Below are 25,318 nucleotides of genomic sequence, written 5' to 3' on the forward strand. Positions count from 1 at the left end.
TGTATATTTTGGGAAAGCCCATATGAAAATACACATTTTGATATGGGCTTAAAATACTAAACAAAATGATAAAGCAACTGGATGAATCACTCCTATGCTTGAAAAGAAGTGGACATTTCAGAAAGTGAAATAGAGATTTCTCTGTCTCTAGTCCTATGTAACAAACGTTTGTACGAGAAGATTTTCTGGACTTTTGTACAAGAAGATTTTCACATGTGACATGAGCAATCCTGTGTCCTAGGCTATGCCTTCCTTTCTGCCTTCCTTTCAGTATGCTACTGAAATTGCTATAAGAAGCTGATGGAATCCACACATCATTCCATGCCTTGATATCCACAGGCTGGGTTCATATGATAACTCACTCTTGAGGGTTGAGTTTGAATTGACTATGAGTTGTCATTCAGTCTGGGCTATTGTAGGTTATTGTATCATCAAATGTAGGTTATTGTGTCATCTGAACCAGCTCCAATAACAAACCATGACTTGTCAGCAGTGAACAACCCACAGTTCACAACACAGTTCATGTTTCACAAAGAGTCCTGGTTTCATTTCATGAGTTGTCACTGGTTAGCAAACTGTGGTTTGTTAATGCAGCTGGGTTCAAAATGATTGGTGAGCATGAAGTATATGATGGAGGGTGAAACTGATGAATTTTCCAGTTCTGCACTGGTGCTGACTTGTTATGGTGTAAGTTGAGCCAATTTGCAGATTTCTGTTACTAAGAAGTGCTATGGAAGATACATGCACTAAGGAAATTTGCATAAAATTATCCAGGTCACACAAATCTGCACCCCAAAGACATGGTTCTTAGATGATTTGGGCAAATAGCTCAAGAATGAAATGCATTTCAGGTGCCAATTTCGCAAGTTGACTAATTGGCAAATCAGATTAGAGTCATATTCTTTTTATGTACCAGTTTGCTCAAAATGCACAATCTGTTGTGATTTGCACAAGTTGCATAATGTTAAGCAGATTACACAAATCGCGCAAAATGCACAAATTTCTTTAGCATTTTTTAAAAATATGCAAATCTTAGCCTGTCTTGGAGATGGAAGTTTGTGGAAAAAGACTGACTCAGTCCAGTTCCAATAATTGGATCATGTCTTACAGTCCACACATCTTGTTTGCACACTGCATGTGAATTAATCGTTTGTGTGTGTGATGACCCGGTATGATTGTACATGTCCTGTAAGTTTGAGCACTAAACACACTATCTTGTGACACAAAAAGAATCAATGTGTGGGAACAGGGATGAGGTGACAAACTGAAACAACTACTTCAAGGTGCAGAACATTCCTGTAAAGGAGGTTTTGGCACAGGTTGTGATGCCACTGTTTGTACCTGAGGCAAACTGTGGGGCAGTCTTGTGCATGTCCGAACAGAAAAATGTCCTATATCTCTCAGGATGCCCCAGCCAGCATACAATTCTCAGCACAGCTGGGTGGAGCGTGCCAGGAAGTTTAGGGCATTTTTTTCTGAGAATTTTCTGCATAGAGTTGCATCCTAAGTATCCATGACAGGTGTACATGGATATGATAATAGAGCTTCGGGAGCATTTATAAGACACTCTTCATCTTCTAATTAGCCCTCCCAGCTTCCTAAGTAAAAGATTTTTTTTTCACTGTGATAGATTTATATGAAAAGAAGACACTTTATGTTAGTGCACTGTTCAGTTAGCTGTTCTTTCATGTTTATGCATCAAATATTTATTAGTGTAGAAGAATCATTTGCAATACTTGGATTCTAGACTGTTAATAATTGGTTGATGCATAGACATAAAAGAACTCCTACCTGGATGGAGAGCTAACCTGTGAATATTCTCTTTTGTTTTTCTTTTGGCCTTTTACTATAAAAGAAACTGTTGCTTAGATGGAGAAAAATGCAGGCTTATGAATGAGCAATGTCCCCCTTCTCTTATGCAAGGGAAGTTGGGAATGCTTCTTGGTGATTTGTCCAGGGCTACCATGAAAGCTGAACTTGGCCATAGGATGAGGGCATGTGTTAAATGGTGTGTGTTTAGTTCATGTTCCTGTGTCTCTTGTGTCTCTGTCTGCTGTGAATCGATACTCCAGAGATTTGAAAGTGAATCCAGGCAGCTTTTCAAGTACTTTGCCAGAGGCTTTGTTTGCTGTTCCCCTTCCAAAGGCAGTGTAAAACAAAAGCACAGTATATGACCCATAGAAATGTAATTGGTGCCCACTGTGCAAATGAATGAATAAATAAATAAATACTAAAGTAGTGATTCTATGTACATTTACAGAAAAAAGGCTTTCAGTTCCTAGTATGTCCCAGCCAACTGTGCTACACTGCTGAGGCAGGCTGGGAGTTGAAAACCTTTTTTCTGCCTAATCTTGTATAAGATAGCACCATACAGGTCATTGCATTTGGTTTCTTACATTTTTGCTTGTAAAAGGAGAAAACTTCATCCACAGCGTCCTTCTTGAAATAACTGTGCAGTGGTTTCATCCTGAGTAAAGATACCTGTGGGTGCTTCCACTTCCGTATTTGAAAGTCCTTCAGTGTTGAGAATCTGAATGAGAGCATGCAGAAAATATTGTTGTCACTTTGGAGATTATGGTGGTGGTAATAATTTAAAACTCATGTATTTGAGGAGAGATCCCAGTTCTGCTTTTCTAGCATTACTTATGACATTAGTATAGATTTACCAGTGCTCTTTCAGGAAAAAGACTGTGCAAATGATAGATTTTCACCGGTATATTTGCTTGGGCATATTCCGGCAGAGTAGTGTTTGTTCAAGTTGCCTGGATTACACCGGAAAGTTTTCATGCCAATTTATAAATCCTGTTTAAGAACCAAGGTCACACAAAGCCATTCCACCTTTAAATGGTCATGCATAATATTTGTGCTAAAGGGATTGCCTGGATCCAGATTAAGTAGAGATGTACCTATGACTGCCACATTCAAATTTCATGGCCATGCAAGAAAGTACAGGTTACATGCCCCCTCACCTTTTTAAAAGGGAGTTGACATATAAGGCTCCAGTAAAACTTATTTAATGTTCTTCATGTTCGTTTTCATTAAGCTTTAGTATTTTGCTTCCTGATTCACTGGTGAGCCTGAGAGAAATGTGTGTAAGTGATAGGCTGTGTCACAGTGCAGACAATTCAGCCAGGTTAACTTCATAACTTTCCCATCAGTGTTGGAGAGTTGTAGGAGAGAGCCCTGAGTTGGAAGGGGTACTGTACAAAGGAGGAACTATCTTTTTCCTTCAAGGAACCTGACAAGGTTCTCTCACTGCCTATCTCAGTCACAAATGTATGTATAGTTGATTCTTTTAAGTTAATCACTTAAAAGTTGGGCAGTTACTTGATTACAAAAGAATTGTCATTCTAGGAACTATCACATCTGTAGTTTTTATGCTGAATGGGCATATTTTTATGCCAGAAAGAGCAAGAGAATGAAAAATAGCTGGACATTGTGACCTTCAACTTTGGATGAGGGGTCGGGAGTATCTGGCACTCCAGATGTTGGTGGATGGCAATTCCCTTCAGCCCTAGCCAGCTTGCATTACATGCAGGGGCAGGAGCAGAGGGCAGAGAAGAGACATGATGCTGCAGCTAAAGCTGCATCTTGTGCTAGGGTAGAGCACATTGGTGCTTTCCTCCTTCAATTATATTTTTAAAAGAAAGTCCTAAAATGGGCAGTCTGCAGCACTGAAGGCAGGGGATTTTTACTCAGAATCAAGACAAAAAGTTGTCTCCTTCGGTAAGTGTGTTAACAGTTAAGCTGAAATCTCTGCACTGGTGAAGAGCAGTGTGCAGGCTAAAAAAAGCCAGCCTGGTCGTTTTGATATATATTTGTGTATGTGCATCTTGTAGGTAAAAGAATTGTAGCATTCCACCCAATAACCGTAAGGTAATGGCTCTAATTATGCTTCCTTTTAAAAGATGCCCCTAGTAGTTTCAGATGGTAGCAGGACCCCGTTTACATGAAATATTCCCCCCTCACTTCAAAGTTAGCTAGATCTCTTTCCTAGTCATAGATCTTGGCCATGCCTTCTAAGCTAGAGATTTATAAAATTGCAGGTGCATATAATCCAAAATAAAATGGAGCTTTCTTGCCTGGAGAACCTGTTCAGCCTCATTAGATCTGATGCCCTGTTTGTTACAGAAAGTTTACTGGGGAAGGTGAGAGGGCAGTACACCTCTTTGTGTATCTTATTATGCTTCAGTGTTTGATTATATTCAGGTAGATTTATCTGAAGCATCTGCAGCTTGAACCTTGCAGAGTGCTTTTCTTTGGCACCTGGCTGCTGAGTCAATGTGAATAGCAAAATTCTGAGAAACAGGATAATTGGCTCATTTGACAAAAGAGCTGTATAAATATTCTTCAGCAGCATGAGTATCCCTCAGGATAGATAGCATCCAGGTTATGAGTGGTATATTCCTGTAATCGCAGATGTCAGTAATATTCTTTTATTCTTACAACTTTACCCATTGGAGTTGGCAGAGGAGGGCCCTAAAGGGGAGAAGAGAGTTGCCAATGGGGTAAAAGCAAAATTTCTCCCCCTTAATGCCTTGGAGTATGCTGTGATACAGACGCTATTAGCAGCTGCCCAAAGTGACATGGAGAGAAGCAGGTTTGAGAGAGGGAATGGTTCCGAAGTGTTTATTTTCTTTGTAACTCTGCTCTTTTGAAACTCAAGAGTGGCTTATGTGGAGTTTTTAGTAGTTTCCCATTCAGTTTTTCATCAGCAGGTCTACTCCTGGTACAGTGCTACAGTATTAATGGGTTTGCAGACCATGCACTATACCTCTGTCACAGGATTCTGTGACAGCAAGTAGCATGAATTGCACTGTTCTGGAAGACTATTTATTTGGTCTGCTGGAGGTAGCTAGCTTAAACACTTTCAGGTACACTAAACCTTGGTTGCAATCTACAGGAGAAGGTACTCCACCTTCAGAGGAGGGATGGATAGTAATCAGGAGCAGGTTTTTTCTGGGGCTGGTGCTGTCTTGTTCCTAATTTGACTTGTGACACTGTAAAACACTTCTGTTCATCTGGGCTCCTAAACAGCTTCTCTTCTGATAGCTTAGCTAATTTGATGGCACTATTTACAGTTAGTTTTAAATATTATATTATGCTTGCAGTTTATGAGCTCATTTTTAAAACTTACATTTTAAGATACCTGGTGAATTACACTGAAACCAGGGCTGTAGGTACCTTAAATAAATAACATGCCTCTGACCACTGAATGCTGAAAAACAGGGCTTGAATACCACTATCATGTGCTCCTTATGGAACTTTCTTGAGGTATTAGACTGTGCTGTTAGACAGGGTGCTGATCTTGGCATGCCTCATATTTTTAAGATATTAGAAAGATGAGTATTATGATGCACAATACAGAACATACTGAGTATAGTTAGTTTTGTGTCATTAACTGGATCTATATATCTATTGATTCATATAGTGAATGTGATGCAAAATATGGTTTATACCGTTAGAACTCCAGTTGCATTTTAAGAGTTGCAGCAAACAGATTAATTCTCATGCTAATTCTGTCTGTCACAAAATGTTACTCTCTTAGGTAATTCTGTTCACAAAATGGATGTGTGTGTGTGTGGGGGGGTGTTGGTTGGCTGATTTACTGCTATTACCCTCTGCAGTTATAGCCCTCACACTACATTGAGTGCCATCATGGAAGGTCCCTTGACAGTCAGGAATTACTTTTTGGGATGCCCAAGAAACTGCAGTCAGGAGGGAGAGGCAGGAAATTATTGTTCCTGCTGCAAAATTTCATTTAGAGTTCTTCAGATTTAAGTGGCTTTGATTATAATTATATTTCACCTCTACTTGCACTTGAGTCAGCTCAACAAAAACTTTTGTTCTTTCACAATTATGTACAAACTTACAAACCTTTCATGCAATATGTTAGTGTGATGCCACTGCTAATATAAATTATGTTATGCTGGCATAGACAACTTGTAGCACAATATCAACAGCACTGGCTGGTGAAACTGGTTTTCCTTGTTGTTTAACCTTCCTCCTTTTCCCCTACCGCTGCAGTGTTCAGTGAAAAATTGCCGTACAGCCTTCCATGTCACTTGTGCATTTGACCGTGGCTTGGAGATGAAGACTATTCTGGCTGACAACGATGAAGTCAAGTTCAAATCCTATTGCCCAAAGCACAGTTCCACGAAGAAGCCTGATGAAGAAAATAGTGAATTCACCAGCCAGGAGACTGAGAATGGGGCACAGGACAGTTCCTCTCCTGCTCACACAGAGCCCTTTGACAGCATGGATCAAAACCATGAGGAGGCTCACAGGGTCAGTGTTCGCAAGCAGAAGCTTCAACAACTGGAGGATGAATTTTACGCCTTTGTCAACGCTTCGGAAGTGGCCAAGGCCCTGCAGCTTCCAGAGGACTTGGTAGAATTCTTGTATCAGTACTGGAAGCTAAAGAGGAAATCGAACTTCAACAAACCTTTGATCACCCCAAAGAAAGATGAAGAGGACAATCTAGCCAAACGGGAGCAGGACGTTCTGTTCAGGCGACTACAGCTTTTCACCCACCTCCGGCAGGATTTGGAGAGGGTAAGCTGCTGTGCTTCATTCAGGCGTGGAATGCAGAGGGAAGAAACTTGATGCTTAAATGTGTAGAATCAGGCACAAAATTCCTGAAATTAGGTTTTGTGTAGCTGATAGACACACAGACCTTTGGCTGTCTACGTGGCCCCGAGATCCTGGCCTACAGAGTTAGTGGCCACTAGGCAGAGTGACTACGGAAGATGAGTTCTTAATTTTGCAGACTTGAGTTGAAACTTCTATTCCAGCCTTTCCCACCAGGTGCTATCCAGATGTTGGGAGCAGAGCTCTCGGAGTGAATGTCCATTGGCCATGCTGGCTGGAGCTGATGGGAATTGAAATCCACAACATCTGGGGAGCACACGCTTGGGGAAAAATGCCTTCTCTCTCTTTTCTGGCACTCCTCTCAGTGTAGAGGAGTGCACTGCATGATGGGACAGTGATTAGCAGGGATTTGTATCCACACCCTTCATGTTTGTTGCCTCCCAACCTGCAAGAATTCTTCCCATTTAAGAGGTACAAACTAGGGTGAGGATGGGGAAACAGTTGAAATAAAGAGGTAAGAAGTGTTCTGCCTTAGGATGCTCCCCAAGTTACGTCAGTGGGATGGGCACCTGTATGAACTCATCTGGGGCTTTCCCTTTCATGGTGGTGCTAGGTACTGACTAGATCTAAGGCTTTGACCCATAAGACAAACAATTCTGCAACTGCGCACGTGCTAATTTGCATATGTAAATATTTGTGTGTAATTAGAAGTGATTACTACAAATTGTAGAAAAGGCAAGCTAATTAACCTCTTACTTGCTGTCAGGACAGAACTGTGCAGTGTCTCCATTTGTGCTTGCTTTAAAGTTACTCTCCATGTACCCAAACTTCCTTGGTCTTTCAGACCTACCTCCAGATAAGGAAAACAGAATGCTTGGGGCAAGCAAAGAAATCTTAGAGTAGAAGGCTTATTATTCCACAGTAAATTTGTGAATCTTGATGGTCCCACAAGACATTATGGCTTTTGAGCACAAAAGAGCAAGAAGACCACGGCCTCCTCCCACATCTGTTTATCTTTCTGTTTGCTGCTGCTGTTACATGCTGTCAAGTCGTCACTGATTCACGGCAACCCTGTGAATTAATGTCCTCCTAAATGTCCTGATCAATTCTTGTAAATCCAAGACTGGCTTTCTTTACGGAATCGATTCTCAAATTTGGTTTCCCTCTTCTCCTGCCTTCAGCTTTCCCTAGCTTTCTTGTCCGCTCCAGTGAGTCTTGCCTTCTCATGATGAGCCCGCAGCATGATAGCCTCAGTTTTGTAATTTTTGTTCAAGTGCAGGTTCTGGCTTGATTTGATCAGGACCCATTTACTTGTCATTCTGTTGGTGCAGTGTGTTCTCAAAGCACTTCTCTAGCACCATGTTTTGAATGTCAGCTTCTTTACCATCCACCTTTCACAACCATACATAGTGATAGGGAATTCCATAGTGTGGATCATCTTGATCTTGGTTTCCAGCAAGATACCCTTAAACTTGATGATCTTTTCTGGTTTGTTCATCGCTGCCCTTTGGAGCCTCAGTCTTTTAATTTATTGGCTGTAATCTCTTTTTGAATAGGCAATTGAGCCAAGATATGCAAACATTCCAATTTCTTCATCGTTGACCTTAAAGTTGTACAATACTTCTGTAGTTATCTTTCTTTTCTGAATGTTCAGCTGATACTTTTCTTCTTTCACTTCCATAAGAATTCGTTTCAATGCATTGCTTCTTTCTGGAACTGTTCTGCCAGTTTTCACTATATTCTGCCAGTTTTCACTCCTTTCTCTAACTCTTCTCTATTTCCTTAGGATATAGTCTGTGTACAGATTAAAAAGAAGGGGAACTATACCCTTCTCTGATGCCTTTGCCTCTAGGAAACCATTCTGTTTCTCTTCATTCTGCCTTAACGGTAGCTTCTTGTCCACAATATTGGATATGCATCAGGAGAATCAGGAACTGGGGTGCACTAGAACCATCCATAGCTAATTGTGAGCCACACTGTCAAAAGCTCTGCTCTAGTCTAGAAAACTTAGACTGATAGTCTTCTGAAATTCTTTGGTGCACTCCAGTAGCCAGTAGATATTTGTAACATGATCTCAAGTGCATCTTCCTTTTGGGGATCCAGCTTGAACATCAGGCATTTTTGACTCTGTACAGAATAAAAATCTTTGTTGCTGCAGTCTTTTGCATCTTCTTAAGGCTGTATACTGAACATTTCCAGTCAGTGAGCTATTGTTTTATTTTCCATGTTTGCTCACATATTTGAATTTCTGTATTGGCTGCCTTTTGATGTCCCTGTGAACAGTCATCTGATTGGTTGCCTAAAGTATGTACTTGCCCTGAACACACATTTGGCTTTACATAATTCTGGAGTTATTCTCCTGCTTTGTTTGTACTGCCTAGGCCATCTTTTCCACACCATATGTTCCGCTTTGTTTCCTACTTTTGTGTTCCAGGCACCTATGATTATGAGCGTACCTTTCCTTGACGTGTTACAGTTTTCCTCTTGGAAACCTGCGTAACAGTTTTTGATTTCTTTGTCAGCATCTATTTTTGGAACGTAGACTTAGTGGGTAGGTTGATAATTTTTCTGAGAATTCTGACTGGTCAGACTTACTGGCTGTGCTAGTGCAAATTTTTGATGCCAAGGAGGATCATGCACCCACTAAGTCTGGCTATATTGCTTATGCAAGAAGCAGGTGCATTCCAGAAAGAAGATTGCTGGGTGAAAGAGCTCCAGACAAATGCCAGTCTTGTCCTAAATTTAGACAGTGCTGTTCCTTCAACCTCTCTTTGAAAGCTAAGCTTGGTAGAAGCAGCAGATGAGGAAGGCCTCTGGCACGCCACCTGATATATGTGCAGCTGATTGCACGCTCTTCCTCTTCTCAGTAGCGATTAGCTGGCAGGTCTTTGCAGAGCCAAGCACATCACGAGAAGTCTGTGATGATGATTCTGCTAGCTAGTTTTGAACTCTGCACTTAAGGAAAGTAATGAGCAGACTGTGGGAAGAAAGGTGGCTGCCAATTCTTGAGTTTAAAAGGCTGGTGTCTTAACAGTACCTCCCCATTAGTCTGCTAGAAGGGTGAGTCCTAGGGTCTCCTAGTAACTACAGTGCTCCTAAGTTCAGAGAGAAGAAGCAGATGATGGCTGAGGCATCTTGAAAAGATTCTAGCTCATGGGTCCACTCTAATATCCTTCATTAGAGGGAATAGGGAAGCCTTTCTAGGTGAGATAGCAGGATGTTTGTCCCAAAGCTCTTGTGCTTGCCTTTTCCATCCTGGTGCCTCCCTGTTGTGTTGGACTACAACACCTATCATTCCCAGCCACAATAGCCACTGAATGTGCTGGCAGACGATGGTGAGAGTTGTAGTTCAATATAGCTGGAACCAGATGCATCCCTGGTTGGCAAGATAACCAAGCTGAGACTCGTGTATTTTGGCCACGTTATGCGATCAAGCTCATTAGAAAAAAATACGCTTGGAAGGCTCAGCAGCAATAGAAAACCAAGTTGCTAAAGAGCAAACTGGTTAGACTACTTGAAAGAGGATGTGAGCCAGAGCATGGTTCAGCTGAAAGAGGTGGCACAGGATCGGAAAGTGTGGTGATATTCGGCACATAGGATCACTTATAGTCAGATATGACTGAACTGCTGAACGACAACAGCTGAAAGGCATCAGGATGGCAAAGGTTTGGGCTGTGCTCGTAAGTGGGCTATAGCCCTGATGACTTGTGGAAACTATATAAGTGCAGCTAATGCAGCTTGTTCGGGGTTATTGAGCGTGGCATGAACACTTCCTCAGAGGGGATGATGCTGGTCCAAAGGCTGCGTGTATGTGTTACTGCTGTGGTGTGGAACTTACTTGGAATGCTGGAGCCTGGTTCTGGAATGTGCAAACTAGCAAGAAAGAAGAGATCCTCTGCACTTGTGTCACATGCCTTTCTTTCACCACTGAGTAAACATAGACAGCCGCAGGTCTGTGGAATTGGATGGGTGTGGTGGAAGGAGTGAATTCTCAACCCCTTTCCTCCTTGAGAAACCTTAGTGCCATTGCTAAGGGTTTTTTTTAATTCAATTAAGAAGTCACGTTTATGTTCAAGAACTACAGTGTTTCATTTTTTAAAAGCTTTCTGATCCTTGAGACAGTTCCCTCTTGCAGATCTGCCCATTTTCTAACTTCAGAATAATGTCTGTATTTTCTATGTGTCTCAGTAATTGTGCATATTTTTGTGTTTAATTTAGGTCCGAAACCTCACGTATATGGTGACCCGACGGGAAAAAATTAAAAGATCTGTTTGTAAAGTCCAAGAGCAGATATTCAATCTCTACACAAATCTTGTAGAGCATGAAAGAGTTTCAGGTGAGTTCTGTTGCCTTCTGTAGTTTCTGAGTATGGCATGACAAGAAGTGTTGGCATATTGGTCTGAAAGCTGAATTCATGTCATAACGTTATGCTGCACAATAATACATTTAACTGGCCCACATTTCTTACGTTTTGGCATAGACGTCTTTGCACCTGCAAAACTGGAGGGAAACTCAGCAAACATTTTTAATATGTGAATATGAATAGGCTCTGATAACTTCTCTGGCTTAAGTTCCTGGGGATGGCTTCATCAAAATGTATTAAGAATATCTATTGGTACACCTATTTATGTGACTTGCCACTTGCTGCCTGTTTTAGATTGAGATTATTTGCTTCCCCTCATAAACTATGATATAACACGCTTTAAGTTCTGCAGCTCTGATGTGTTGATTTTGTCAATTCATGACTGTCAGCAGCTCCGTCTCCGTTACTGCCTTGTACTGCATAACTTAATTCTCTTTAGGTCATGGAGAAGTGGGAAACTTGTTATCCGCCGAGGGCAACCTCTCTGTAGGCAGCAGTGGGGAACTTCTTCCCACAGAGGTTCCCTCTCAGGCTCAGCATCCTCTCCGCCAGTGCCAGAAAAAGGCAACTGGGGATTCCAGCACTAGAGAATCACTGATTGGAAATAACAGTGTGGAGGCTCCTCTTCCAGTAATTGAGAACAGATACCTCTCTGCCCTTTGTCAAAGCTATTCTTTTCCTATCCTGGGAGAGAAGAGTGATCATTTCTTGACACTTTCTGCATGAAAGTGTTCCATGCCTGTGGAAAGAAAGAGACCCTCATGATGTTAGGGGATGAGCCTCTGGCACCGAGAGAGAAGAGCCCACCCTTCTCCTGGGGATGAGTCAGAAGGCTCAGGATCTAGCCTTGGAGGCAAGAGAGTTTCCTCACCCCTGCCTTGCTTATAATATTTTGATACCAACCAATAGCTGAAGCTCTATGGAAAGTCTGGAACACATTATCCAGGAGGTCAATGGTGAATGTGGCCTTTCCCTCCTTTCCCATGTTCCCAACTCTTTCCTCCGCCTTCCTCTCATCCAGTGGGCTCCTAGGAGAGGGACAGGTGGCCCTTGCTAGAGCTCTCAGCTGATCTTTTCCAGAAGTCTTCTGGTATTTGGTTAAAGGTTGTCTTTTTCTTTCTAGACAGTAATAAAATCATTAGCTATTTATGTTTATACTGTATAGGTGGGTTTGCACGTCAGGTTAAGCCACCCTAAAAACTAAGTCACGGGATGCTTATTATTCATAGAACAACCCATGGTATGCCTGAAGGATTGGGTATACTATGGCTTCTTCTTCACCTCCCTCCCCTCAGTCGTCCAGCTTGCGCCCAGTGTTTGTTGCAGCAAAACTTGTCTTGCTTCCTTCTTCCCAGTCCAATTGCTGTCCCTTTTTATTTGTTCTTTTTTCTTGTTACATTTTCTAGCATTTCAAAAAAGCACAAAGTTGCTTTAAAAAAAAAAGTTGCACCTGAAAATTGTGTAACTGAGTTCATTTTTCAAAATTATTTTTTTCCTGATCTTTTGCAAGTAAGCTCTCATAGCTGTCTGGTATGTTTAGTGTTGCATGGTCAGTTTCCTTGTATCTTTCATGTGTGAAAGGGGGTGGCAAAGTAAAGTAGGTAACATACATGGAAGTTGATAACACAAGACTGTAAACAGGCTGTTTCACACACTTGCCAGGGACCAGTTGTCAAATAATCAGTTGAAAAGCACCAGAGAGAAAGGAAGAGAAAAATTCAGCAAAAGAAGTGCACCAAGAATGAGATAATATTCCCCCCGCCCCTTAGCAATGTTATCCCCTTGATTACTCTATGTGTGGGTATTTCCCCTCTTCCCAGTCTCTTCCCGGTCCTTCCCAGGTGATACAAATTTCTTCTCTAGTTCCTTTCCAGCCATTACATTTGAGGTTTTGGAGAACTGTCAGGGAATTGCAGCAGTAAGTGCACCAAAAAGGAACCATGAAAAGGTGATGGGATTAATATCTCTACTTCTTGAAGTAGCTGGAGATTCTGGGAAGTGTTGAAAAGATGGAGGACATGGAGAACTGTCAGTTCAACATAAACATTAAGAGAATTATGTTGCTTAATGGGAGATGCTGCCTTCTGTTTTGGGGCACCTTCTTTTACTGCTCCTCCCCCTCCCATTATTCGTACTTTTTAGTAACAACTTAGCAGTTGACCTTGGTCAGCTGTGCACCAGTTAGCCATTATGCAGTTTCCCCTTGCCAGTTTCGATGTATGTTACTGTTCCCTTCAGTAACTGAAACACGCAAGGACATTGACCAAGCAAGACCACACATGTTGGGTAGCAGTAAGTATGTATTTGCATACTACCACTACAACCATCCCCACAAGAAGAATCAACAATTTTTCAGTTTTGTGGCACTGAAACTAAACAGGTAGGGAACCAGTGACAGTCATTCCAAAAATGACACTTGGAGGGGGGAAGTCATTGGTGGCATCAGAATGAAATTGTGAACTGGCAGGGATTTTTGTCAGTCCCTGGAATCCGCAGGGCTGTGGTATAAGCAAGCCCAGGACAAGCCATGGGTTGTCAGCGTGGCTTGTTCATAATAAATAAGCCACCCTATGAGAAGTGGTCTGGATTTGGATGACCCTGCAACCCAACAATGCTAGTTACCTGTGGTGGGTTATCATGTCGTGTGAACCAGGTCTGTGTAAGACTGATTGGTTACTTTCTTGTGGTTACTTCCCACATTGTTTAACCTCCATTATGTACCTCTCCCATTCTTTATGGGTCTTCTGCTTTTGACTAATATCCTACTATTTGTCTAGATTGAGTGTAAGTCAATGTAAATGTATATTTATGTGTGTTTCTGGTGTGTTCAGTATGTGTGGTTGTCCATAACTCTGTGAACTCAGGGGATTTTAGGCATCCAATGAAGGTGGGAAAAGCATAGAGACTAGGAGACTAGGAGGCTTCGGCAAGGGGCGGCATAGAAATGTAATAATAATAATAATAATAATAATAATAATAATAATAATAAGAAGAAGAAGAAGAAGAAGAAGAAGAATAGGATTGCATCCAGGTTCAGCTTGCACTCCAGAACATTTAGACCACCAGTGTCAACCAAATAAAAGTTTTTTCCCTTCTTGTCAGTTGAGGCACTGGTGGAATTCTTCAGAGGATGGTGGTACCTTGTTCTTCCTTTCCCTGTACCCTGCCCACCTGCCATGCTGGCTTCAGCGATGGTCTTCCACAAGACCTCCGAGAGTCCAGAATCTGGGCCTTGTGTCCATCTATTTTTACAGGTGTGGGAGGTGGAACGGTGCATCCTGGAAACAGATGGGGTGGTGGAGCTTCAGCTCGGAGATGTGGAAGACTGGGTGGAATTTCAGGGTGTGGGAGAGATCTAATCTAAAGGCCACGGGGTTTATCTGTTGAATGACAGGATAGGGCCCTTGATATTGGTGGTCAAGCTTGGCCAAGGGATGGTGGGATCAGTAGTGTTCCAAAGAGAGCCAAACCTTGTCTCTCACTTTAATGGGGCCCCCTCCTGATGGTGTTGGTCTTCTTGGGCTTTGTAGGCAGCTTTAGCTGCTTCTAGGCAGTGCTTTTCTTGGTGAATCTTCTGGAGGTGGGTGACATAGTCATCAGCGGAAGGGGCTAGAGCTGTGACTGGGGTTCATGGGTGATCTTGAGGGTGGTAGCCAAAATTGGCATAAAAAGGACTATGCCTGGTGGAGGCATGGCAGATGTTGTTATAAGCAAATTCTGCTATGGGCAGAAGGTCAACCCAGGCCTCTTGGTGGTACGTGAGGAAGCAGCAGAGGTACTGCTTCAACACCTGATTGACCCGCTCAGTTTGTCTGTTCATCTGTGGGTGGTAGACTGACAACAACCTTTTCTGGATGCCCAGGAGTTCTTGGAAGCCTGCCCAGAAGCAGGAGGTGAACTGAGGCCTTCTATTGGAAATAACCACTTCAGGTAGACCATGGAGGTGGAAGATGTGAGTGAGGAATAGGTGGGCTGTCTGCAATGCGTTAGGAATTCAGCGAAGAGGAACAAAGTGGGCCATCTTAGTAAGCAGCTCTGCTGCTACCAGGATGGCACTGTGATCCTGGGATGAGGGCAAGTCCACAATGAAATCTAGAGACACTACAGACTATGTCTTGGAAAGTGCCAGGTGGGGTTGTAGTAGGCTTTTGGGGAGGAACCTTGGCCCTTGCACAGGTCTCACAAGACCACATGAATTTCTGGACATCAGGTCGAAGGGTTGGCCACCAGAAGACTCTGGAAATCAGCTGTTAAGATTACTAAGGAAGAGGAGGATCAGTTCTGTCCAGTTCATCATTAATTGCTGAGTTTAAACCTTGCTGGAAATGGAAGTGCAGTGCCGGTTCATTCCACAAGGTGTCACTGGCAGGACATTGAAATTCTGCAGCATATTCAGCCATGGAATGGAGGCCCTGCTGCAGAGCCTGGAAGGGCAGCTTAGTGGTGTGGGCGTGCTTGCATGGCCAAACATGCCTCTCAGTGCTGCTGTGAAATTCCCCTGGTTCCCCAAGATAGGGTCATCCCATTCTAGCAGGGGATACACCATAGAACAGGCTCACCATGAGGCAAATACAACTGTGTGGAGTAGGGTAAGCCTCAGGTCACAGATTGCAGATTCAGGAAGCCTCGTAGTTCCCATCAAAGTGGGCCGGCAGGGGAGGTGGTGGGGCTTGCTGAAGCGGCGGCAGCGCAGCAGGACTAGCCACTTGCAGGGCAAGAAGTTCAGCCTGCAAGGTAGTGACTTGGTTCTGCAAGGTTTGCAGAATGCTGGCTATCTCAGCGTTCACGCTGAAAACCTGGACGGGGCGTAGAAGGGTCATAGAAACTACGAGGACCGGCCCATGGGCAGCAGCAAGGAGTGGCAGAATGCCGGGTTCAGGGTGTGAGCTTGAGCTGAGTCTGGAGCTTACTGTGGGCCAGAGGCTTGGAGCAAGTCAGTGAACGAGAGATAGAGAGAAGAGAAGAGTGAGTGAGTGTGAGAGCATAGTTCCCAAGTTAGTTTGCAGGAGAGACGCTGATGCAAGAGTTGTAGCAGGCTGGAGTGAGCAGGGTCTGCTTGGAGGAAAATGGGAAGAGTGGGAAGGGCACTGGCTGGAGCAAGGTGGGAAAAGACTTGAACAAGGCAGGAACGAACTGGAGCAGGGCTTGTGCAAGGCAGGAACGAGCTGGCACTGGAACAAGGCATAGAAAAGCAGAAGCCACCAGGACGCTTGCATTGCTGTGGCAAGGAGCGGCAGTGTAGGGAAGCGTTTTGCGCTGGTCTTCAGGGTCTCCAGCTGCACTGCACAGTTGCTCCACAGGTGCTCCTTGCAAGTGCCCCCAAAGGTGCTCCTGGTTCTGTGCGCATTCAGACCCTGATCCTGACAATTTCAATGTTTAAGAAAGTTTTTGTTTTTATTGCCACTTTACCTAGTAGCAGAGCAGGGGTAAATGGAAAAAAGTTTCTTTGCCCTCTCGCGCTCATGCTACACTTCCAAGTTGACAACTGTGTTTTAGGGGAGGGCACAGTTCCAAAACCTGCATTATTTCAAATATAAAAATTGTGTCCATTTAATGACAATCAGTTTGTTAAAGGAAATATATTTGAATGTTATTTAATGTTCACTGTTACCACATGGATAAGCCTTTCATTTTCTGCTTGGATTATGAAATAAGGTATATCATTCTTACTCCTCCCCTCTCCCTGGTATTCATTTGGAAATTATTCTTGTCCTTTATAAAGCAAAGGGCATAAATGTCGCAAGACAAACAATGCATCCTTGTTCACCACACTTAACCTCCTTTTACCAACAGTTGACAACTTGACTTTTCAACAATAATAGAAATTTATCATATGGCCAAGGAGAAAAATACTGTCGGGAGAACAGAGCTCCATGAGTCTATTATGTTAAAAATGAATTGCGCTAGAAATGTCTGCCTTTTTATCACATTCTTTAAACCTGAGTGTCTTGCTCTGACAGGCAAAGTGCTTTGGAGACAGTTAGAAACGAAATGGAACGATGACCTTTCTTTAATATGGCTTGCCACTCAGAAAGTGCTTTAAAAGCATAAACCCTGAAGAAATAGGTAGCTGAGTTGTAACTCTGTGTTCTTCAAAGGCAGAAGTGCTCATTCAGCAGGAAACTGCCACAGTTGGATGACCTTCCGATTTCAGTCATTAATCAGCTGCACCAATTTAGCTGCCTTAAAACCCGATTACTGAAACTTTGGCACTGCTGTTTGGCATCTGTGGCCCTGTTGCCACTTTCACGTGATGCTGGCTTAACATCATGCTTGGGGAAGTGACACACACATACAGTGATTTAGCTGCTGCTGCACAGTGACCCTTCCCCCAATTAATCCACTGATCTAGGAATTCTTATATGGTACAGGAAGTCTTTGATCAGATAAGGCTGACAGTTCATTTTGGTGTCTGGACAGGTGTTACAACCAACAGGTCTGTACAGGTTTCTTGTAACACCTTGAGCCAAGACCACAATGTATTGTGGCCTAGCACATTTGTGACCCTACTACTTGTTCTGCAGCCCCAATGCAGATTGCAAAACCAGGCTGACTGAATCCCCAGAGGGCTGCTTTAAATTTGGTGGATCATAGATGTGCATAAGTGTGTATGGACCCTCATGCTGCAATATTTTACTACAAGCGGTCATTCTAATTTTGTATGGAGTATAAGCTTTAAACGAACCTATTCTGAATCCACACCATGTTCCATTGGTTTCAGCTGACAAAATGCAGAGAATCTCACTGAAGGTCACCTCTTGAAAGTCCTGCAGATTTCAGTGATAAGAGTTATATGTATGGGTAACTTTGCATGTATGTACAGTTAATTTAGAGAGCCATCTTATGTGGCTGCCTGTAACCCTTTGGTTTTGGAAAGTTACAGGCATTCAGTTGAGTGCAGGAGCAGCATAGAGTACAGATTGCCTCTGCACTCTCCGTCATCTGGATGTTGTTCCCTGGCTTATGAGGAGGGGCTGTGGCACAGCCTGGATACTTTGCACCATAGTGGTGTCTCCCCCTACCACCCCACAGCACCTGCTCTGGTCTTCCACTCTCTGGACCTCAACCAGCATGTTCTATCTGTGAGAGTGGAGGGAGGGCTTTGCAAGGATGCAGACCCCACTGCAATCTCAGGGGGCTTTAGTCAGGTCACAGTGAGAACTCAGATCTTTTTTCTGTGGCTAGCCAGTCAGTGTCTACCAGCCATAGCATTGCACCCTTAGGCTGGATCTAAGGTAAAGTTTTGTGAAAAGGTGATGAACATACAACACTCAGAAATGATTGCAGTTTGCTTCAGATAACCATGAATCCATTTGTTTGTGTCTTCCCAGGCATGCCTTCCTCTTTCTCTTCTATGGAAAATATGGTCCTCTTCAACAGTTCACCACTGGACCCAGATGCACCTAAGATAGAGGATTTGAAATGGCATTCAGCTTTCTTCAGAAAGCAAATGGGCATGTCTTTGAGTCACTCTTTGAAAAAAACACAGAAAAGAGAACGACTGAGGATTGACTCTGGGCATGATGACAAACGTTTACTTAAGCAGCCCAGTCAAAGGGAAGGTCTTGCAACTCCCGGTAGCTTTTTTAGCTTTGAAAAGTCCTTTGCAGAAGCACAAATTGGATCAGCACAACAGAAGAATGGGGTTGTTACAGCAGACCACAGGAAGAGAAGAGACAATCATTCCCATTGTGATGTGATGAAAGTAGAACTGAAGGAGAAACCTCCCAAACACAACCACAAACCCCTGAGATCCAGTGAACTCTCTCAGAGGCAATTCGAGAACAAAAGGGCCATGAACCACCCAAGTGGCAGGTCAGCGCCTGGAACCCGGAGGGAAATGGTGCCTAAATGCAATGGCTCCTTTTTCAAAATGAACTATAGCCCAGCTCCAGTTAAAGTGCCTACGACACCCAGAAGCCCTGTGAAAAACTGGGGAGGATTCCGAATTCCAAAGAAAGGGGAAAGACAGCAGCAGGGAGAGGGGCAGGGAGAGGGGCAGGAAGAGGCGTGCCGCCAAAACTCGAACTATTCTTACTCGGGCTTGGGTCGAATTTCCCCTAAAGACAGAGTGAAAAGCAACCTAAAGGTAGACAGCGAGAATGACGGGTATGCCCCTGATGCGGAGATGAGTGATTCAGAAACAGAAATGGCTGACAAGAAATGCAGGCAGCAAAGGCTCAGTTCAAATAGCACTATTTCTAGAAGGACAGAAATTATTAGGAGAAGCATCCTTGCTTCCTGACTGGAGAGTGACACACAGTAGCAGCACTGGAGTCAGTGAATCCCCAGCTTGGAAAAAAAATCCACTCTGCATTATTTATTGGTGTGACAAGGAGGAGGGTCTTTAGACATGGCTACAAGATCAACCAACAATTTACTTGTTTTCCTTGGGCTGTAGAATTATGTGCACTTGACTAAGAGTTTGCCCTTTGCCTATCCTCATGTCTGTGAGGTTTCAAGCTTCTTTATCTGCAGCTGCCCTGAAGAAATCATCTGAGAAATTGACCTTATTGCTCCAATTGATCAATAGGCTGAACACTAATTAATAAAAAGAAAAATCAAATACTCAGTGGGGTAGATTTTGAGTGGGGAGACCCTGGTTTAGGCAGATAGCACTGAGGAGCTTCCTCTGTCCCTGAAAAGCACAAGGTGTTAATACACAAGAGGATAAAGAAATATGGTGGTAATAACCACCTGCACTGCTTAACCCATTCTAAATTGTCACTTTCATCAGGCTGCACTAAGACGAAGTCCTAGTAGTCTGCAACTTTGTTTTGTTGTTTTAAAATTCAGGGGGTTTTGGCAGTTCAAACCTATTATAACCCCAGAAGAGTTGTCATGCCAAGTCTATCAAGCAGGTAAGAATTTATGATGACTACTAGAAACCTGAAGGGGTAGAACCAAGCTGCCCGATAGTTCAAAAAAAAAAAAAAAATGACAACCAACCAGGAACAGCAGCACATAGTGCTATTCTGAAGGGAGCCTAAGGAGTGGATGAAAATGACTCAGCTCCACAAATTTGGAGGGCATCTATGTCTTAAAGTACTTTGTATTGTTCTGAGGAGGTAGGTAGGTTTGTAGCCTGCTTTAGCTGGCACCTGCCAATCCAAAATACGATGACAATTCAAGTGGGAAAGACTGAGCATGTCTACACTGCAGATATGAATCATTTTTCTAGCATGGCTCATTACCTTTCTCCTCTCCCTCTTGGAAACTGTAACGGGTGAGACTACAGTTGCCAGGGGCCCTTGGGAGAAGCCATGACAAGTAAAACAGGTTGAAATTTGCCATGAAGATATGCTGACATTTCTAAAGGCACTGGTCAGCAGCCTTTTCCAATGTGCACTAAAGGTATGTGTTGGGATATGCAAGTTTCCTACACGCAAGGGTTACTTTAAATACAAAAAGAAGGATGTAATAAATATATATGTATATTTTTTGAATAAAATGGAAAGGCAATAAGATGTGAGTAGTGCTTTACATTTAAGCCAATTTAACAACATGATTCCATGATATGGATTAGATTTGACCAAGAAGGAGCTTGTGTTCTGGTTACATCATCAAAAAATTGCAATAACTAGAAAGAGTAAGCCATCAGCAATAATAAGATGAACAGATCACTAAGAGTCTATTTTCTGCACCCATGAGAGTGCATTTGTAGGATACATAGGTAGTTTTAGGCTGCTGTAATTTCTGGGACTCAACTCGGATATAAAATTAGACATATAGCCTAGTTAAAAAGTTTAAGCAGCAGTAGTTGTATTGTTTTTTATGGACAACCCTCCTCCCAATCCATCAACATAAATATGCAGTCACTTACTGTATATTCTCACTGTAGGTTTGTCTTTAATGAGGTGGGTTTATAACACTATGAAAGCAATGTTGAAACCTTGCAATCTGACTCAAGTCTTCCAGGGGTTTCAGCTGAGAACTGGATTGTTGCTGTTACATCTTGCTATGCAAGTCCCTGCATGATCAGTACTAACTATATTTGGGGAGGTTTACACATACTTTTCTTACATGCAAACAGACATAATCTGTTGGACAGTGGAAAAAGGTAATGTGTGAACTCATGAAACGTAGATATAATTAGCAGCAATTCCCATGATCATGTAATCTGGGAACTAGCCCTCAAAATTCATCTCCACTTGCTCCATATTTTGGAAATGAGCTGTGGGCTCACAAAGTCTCTGTTCTTTTACTCCTTTCAGTTTCTGGGTTAGCACTAACCACTCTATCTTATGGTTAGTGATTTGCTTTTCAAACAAAACCAGAAACTATACTTCAAAGTAGGATTTTGATTGTTGTTTGGAGGGCAAATGCTAGAGTTTGAAGAGTCAGATACTACAGCTAACAACGATTAGTGCTAAACAGAAAACTGAACGTGGGCCTGAATGAAGAGTGCAACTCTGTTGCCTGTTGATGAATCCTCAGATTGCTGGAGGATTATCAAAATTGAGCCTTAATGTGTATGTAATCGCCCTAGTCCTGTAGCTACTCTTTACATGCTGGGATTGTGGCGCTTAGGCAGAGCTCTGTGTGGGCAGGGATATTCTACAAAACAGAAGTGAATGGAAAAGTCTCTCCTGCACATCTCTGTGTCCAATGTAGTCCATGCAGATGATAGCCTTTGGGTCAGGACAAATAGGATTAACAAGCAGGTTAAGACTTTTGGGCCTCAGTTCTAAAGATTTTAGGCCACAACTGGAAACTGAAATGAGTTAGTTCTAAAAGGCATTATTGCATCTGATTAATTAACTACTTGTATTTTGCAGGTATGTTGACCGGGTTTGCTTCTTTAAAAAGCAGACAAAGTTCATGTTAAATAATAGGAAAAGAGGGATTTGATGAATATACTTTTAAATACAGTAAGTTTTTCAGGTGAGGGTTGAGAGAGTTAGCCTGCCCTTTAGGGTGTTGTTCATCAAGCCATAGAAGGAATAAACTGAGGGTTTTGATTCTGAGAAAATATTCAATGTTTCGACCAAGTTTGAAAGAGGTATCAGATAACATTTGCACTATTAGGAATGCTAGCATTTGTGCAGAAGAATGCCTTACCTGTTTTGCTCCCCACCATGTTTAGGTTAATAAGCTTTCTGATATTTTGAATAATGCTGAACCAAAAATTTAAAAAAGGAAAGAGAAAAAAATAAATAATGCTTTCCCCCATAGACTAACTGCAGAAGGAGGGGAAAATATCAGTATGACCAGCTGTATAAGTTTCATACCATACTTAATATTTAATAAGTGAAGAATCATAAAAGCAGTAATCTTTACCTACCACTGCATTCATTTTGTTGATATGGAAACAGTTGAGATTTCTGGTTAACCTTCACCTTTTCCTTATGCAGACTGCCCAAGAAATCCCTTTGATTATAATTGGTGTACTACATTGAAATGTAGGCTAATAAACCCTTTTGTAATATTGACTGGAATGCTCTCTGTTAGGTACTGGATGCATACACATAACACCAGTCTAATGAACGAAAGGTTATACATGTCTCATATGTACAAATCTTTATTATTTTAAAAAAGAAAAAAAGCCTGTCATTACATTTGTAAAACCTTGTACAGAGGATTTTTCACTATGTGCCTAGCTTTGGTGTCCATTTTGCTCAAATTTGAGAACAGGTGCATGACAAAACAGATAGAATCAGAAATAAAGTATATGTAGAGATGACTATTTTATATTACATGGCCCAATCCTGTATTTATTTTCCTCCCCTTTTTGAAGTATTTATAAAGACCTAGTTGAAGATGGCTGTATTTTTTGTTAAAATATTTAGTAGAATTGTGCCTTTGTCTGTATGTGAATAAATGCTGTACATTTTGCAATACATTCCATTGTTTTGGTCTAGCATCCTGTTAATTTTCCAAGATTTATTTTCTCCAAGAACAGGTACTCTGCTTGGAATCCCTGGCTAGGTGATTGTCCTCATTCCTATTACCTGATGTTCCTGCATAGTGGAATCCGTATTGATTTTCCTCTTGGTTTTTAGATCTAACTCAGCACTGAGGATTCCCCCTTTCTCTGTCACAGCAGACAACAGATAGATAATAAATCCCCTTTCTTTCCTTCTTCCTTGCCTCTGAAGCTTATTGTTCTCTTTCTCACTTTTCAACCCACCTGAGTGTAGTTGTGCTTGGCTTATTACCATCTCCTTCAGTTTCCATCTCATTCTCCCTCCCTTTCCTCCTGGGATAATTTACAATAACTTGTGCTTTCTAATCACACACTCACAAGATAGTATGCTATTGCTTTTAATAAGCTCTCCCTCACCTTTGTGAAGACCTGAAATCTCAGGTCTGCTTTTCTTTCTTGGAAATCCTACTGTGACACTCACTCTAAATAAACATCTTAAGTTACACATGTAGGGTCCTGTTAATTTGCCTGGGGTGCTAATTTTATGAGGCAATTCTACTGGATGGATAACAGATTATGCTTCAGCAAAAGGAAGAGGTTCCTCAGGACCAAACTACAGATACCCCTTCTAACTTATCCATTGTTCCTCAAAGGCTTATATCTGAGCACAGGTTACAAACTTTCTTAGATACAGATTAACCATTGATTCTGAGACCTTAGTTCTCATGCTAGACCACTTATAAAATTGTGATACTCAAAATGTTGTAAAGAGCAGCTTTGAGGTAGCAGTTAGTGTAGTGGAAGACTTACATGCAACTGCAACAGAACTATACAGAGAAGACTCAGTGTTTGACTATTACAGTTGATGTCCAAGGAAAAATGTGCTATAATGTTAAAAGTATCCTATTAATAAACATGCCATTGCTAGATACCCAGTTCTACATATGGACAACATATGAACAACTGCTATTTGAAAAATGGGTTTATTGTCAATGAAAATTACATAACTTGATGAATTAGTCATACAATTAAGGTTTCTAATCCAGCAGTTAACTTTTTCTAAGTTGGTGAAAATTTATAGAAAGATTTTCACTATAAGAGCATGAATGTGGAACATGGTACATGGTATTTTTATTTATACACAGAGAAAGAGACGAAATACTTTCCTCTGACTTTGCTTCAATACATTATTTTTTCCAATTGTTGGTCTAGTGCTTAATGTGAATGCAAAACTATAATACTTCTCTGTGTTCAAGCAACACAGAATTTCTGCAAAATATCACAGCACCATGCATGTCAGATGCTAATGTCTCAATACTGTATAAAGAACAATACATTACTTTAAAATATTTTCCAGCTCCACCAAGGAGGCAGCTTTTTTTCTTTTCATAGTTATTGCACTGAGCTGTAATTAAAAACAAAGCAAAACAGTAATTAGTTTCTTTAGCAGGAATTCTTATCTAATAAGATTACAGTGTAACCTGAGGTAGAGATAAGATAAAATATTCTGTGATCTACTTAAAGGTATAAAAATGTTTCAATTTGACTGAGAGCTTTTAATAGAAAGTTTCTCATGAAAATTACCACCATCATCAATGCACGTAGAGGAATCACACAGTAAGTGCCAGCAACACAGTAACACCAAAGCACATTCAGAAATTCCCCACAGACCAGTATTTTGCCATTCAGGTTAACAGAGGAAATTGACGTCTATCTACTTGGTTGGGCATCTGATCCCACAATTGGAATAGAGTAGGGCCCTCCATCAGTGATCAGGGTGTAGATGGAAAAATTCTAACATTGCATTCTTATTTTTCATCTGTCATGTACCTTACATTTCTAGTGATGGATTTCGGTGATTAGTTATGTGACAGCTATTGCCTATGAATTGACTGTTTGGCAACAGTGATATCATAAAGAGGTACTCATTTAGTATATGTCTATGTAGTGAGAAAACTTCTACTGTGCTTCTGCTGCCAAAAAAGTGAGCATTTGGAGATGTGAGAAAACAATACAATGCACAATTTTCTGCTACAGGTGATTGGTAGGGCAATGTCCATGTTGTGTTTTAAGCTGTAGTGTTTGGATGCAATCTAAATCTATGATTTGAAACAAACTAAAAAGGCTGAAATACCTGTTTTATGATTATTTATTAAATTTATATCCCACCTTTTTTCCTTTTAAAGAATTCAGCGTGGCTTATATAATTCTCCTCTCATTTTCTCCTCTAACAACCCTATGAAGTAGGTTGTGTGGAACATCTGTGATTGCCCTCTACATTATTCATAATTCCTATATACCTTAACATTAATAGGTCCTAAAACTTCTGCTTGTTCCTTGATCCAATTATTCCTATCCCTCTGCCCTCCAAAAACGAAAATCTGAACTTACTTTAATTTTCCATTCTCAATCTAGAAATTTGGGAAGTGCTTCCTCCTAACTGGTAGAAAGACCTCAAGAAATTACAAAGAGAAGGACCTTCCTCATCTAAGAGACCA

General features: G+C 41.7%; 2 protein-coding genes across 4 annotated transcripts in view; one reads left to right on the forward strand and one right to left on the reverse strand.

Annotated features, from left to right (window-relative positions):
• Positions 1 to 22,796, forward strand: part of JADE1 (jade family PHD finger 1) — a 78,341-nt gene extending 55,545 nt beyond the window's left edge. For all 3 annotated transcript variants that reach the window (XM_044429702.1, XM_044429703.1, XM_044429705.1), the window contains 3 exons: positions 6,028 to 6,555; positions 10,810 to 10,927; positions 18,286 to 22,796. In XM_044429702.1, the coding sequence (XP_044285637.1) occupies positions 6,028 to 6,555; positions 10,810 to 10,927; positions 18,286 to 19,199 (1,560 nt within the window). In that variant the 3' untranslated portion in view covers positions 19,200 to 22,796. The remainder of the gene's footprint in view (positions 1 to 6,027; positions 6,556 to 10,809; positions 10,928 to 18,285) is intronic.
• A 991-nt stretch (positions 22,797 to 23,787) lies between these two features.
• The window catches only part of SCLT1 (sodium channel and clathrin linker 1), a 72,397-nt gene continuing 70,866 nt past the window's right edge, over positions 23,788 to 25,318 (reverse strand). The window contains exon 23 of the mRNA XM_044429709.1: positions 23,788 to 24,225. Within this exon, the coding sequence (XP_044285644.1) occupies positions 24,157 to 24,225 (69 nt within the window). The 3' untranslated portion in view covers positions 23,788 to 24,156. The remainder of the gene's footprint in view (positions 24,226 to 25,318) is intronic.

Source organism: Varanus komodoensis, unplaced genomic scaffold, assembly GCF_004798865.1.
Source record: "Varanus komodoensis strain SLA01 unplaced genomic scaffold, ASM479886v1 scaffold2, whole genome shotgun sequence".
Taxonomy (NCBI): Eukaryota; Metazoa; Chordata; class Lepidosauria; order Squamata; family Varanidae; genus Varanus; species Varanus komodoensis.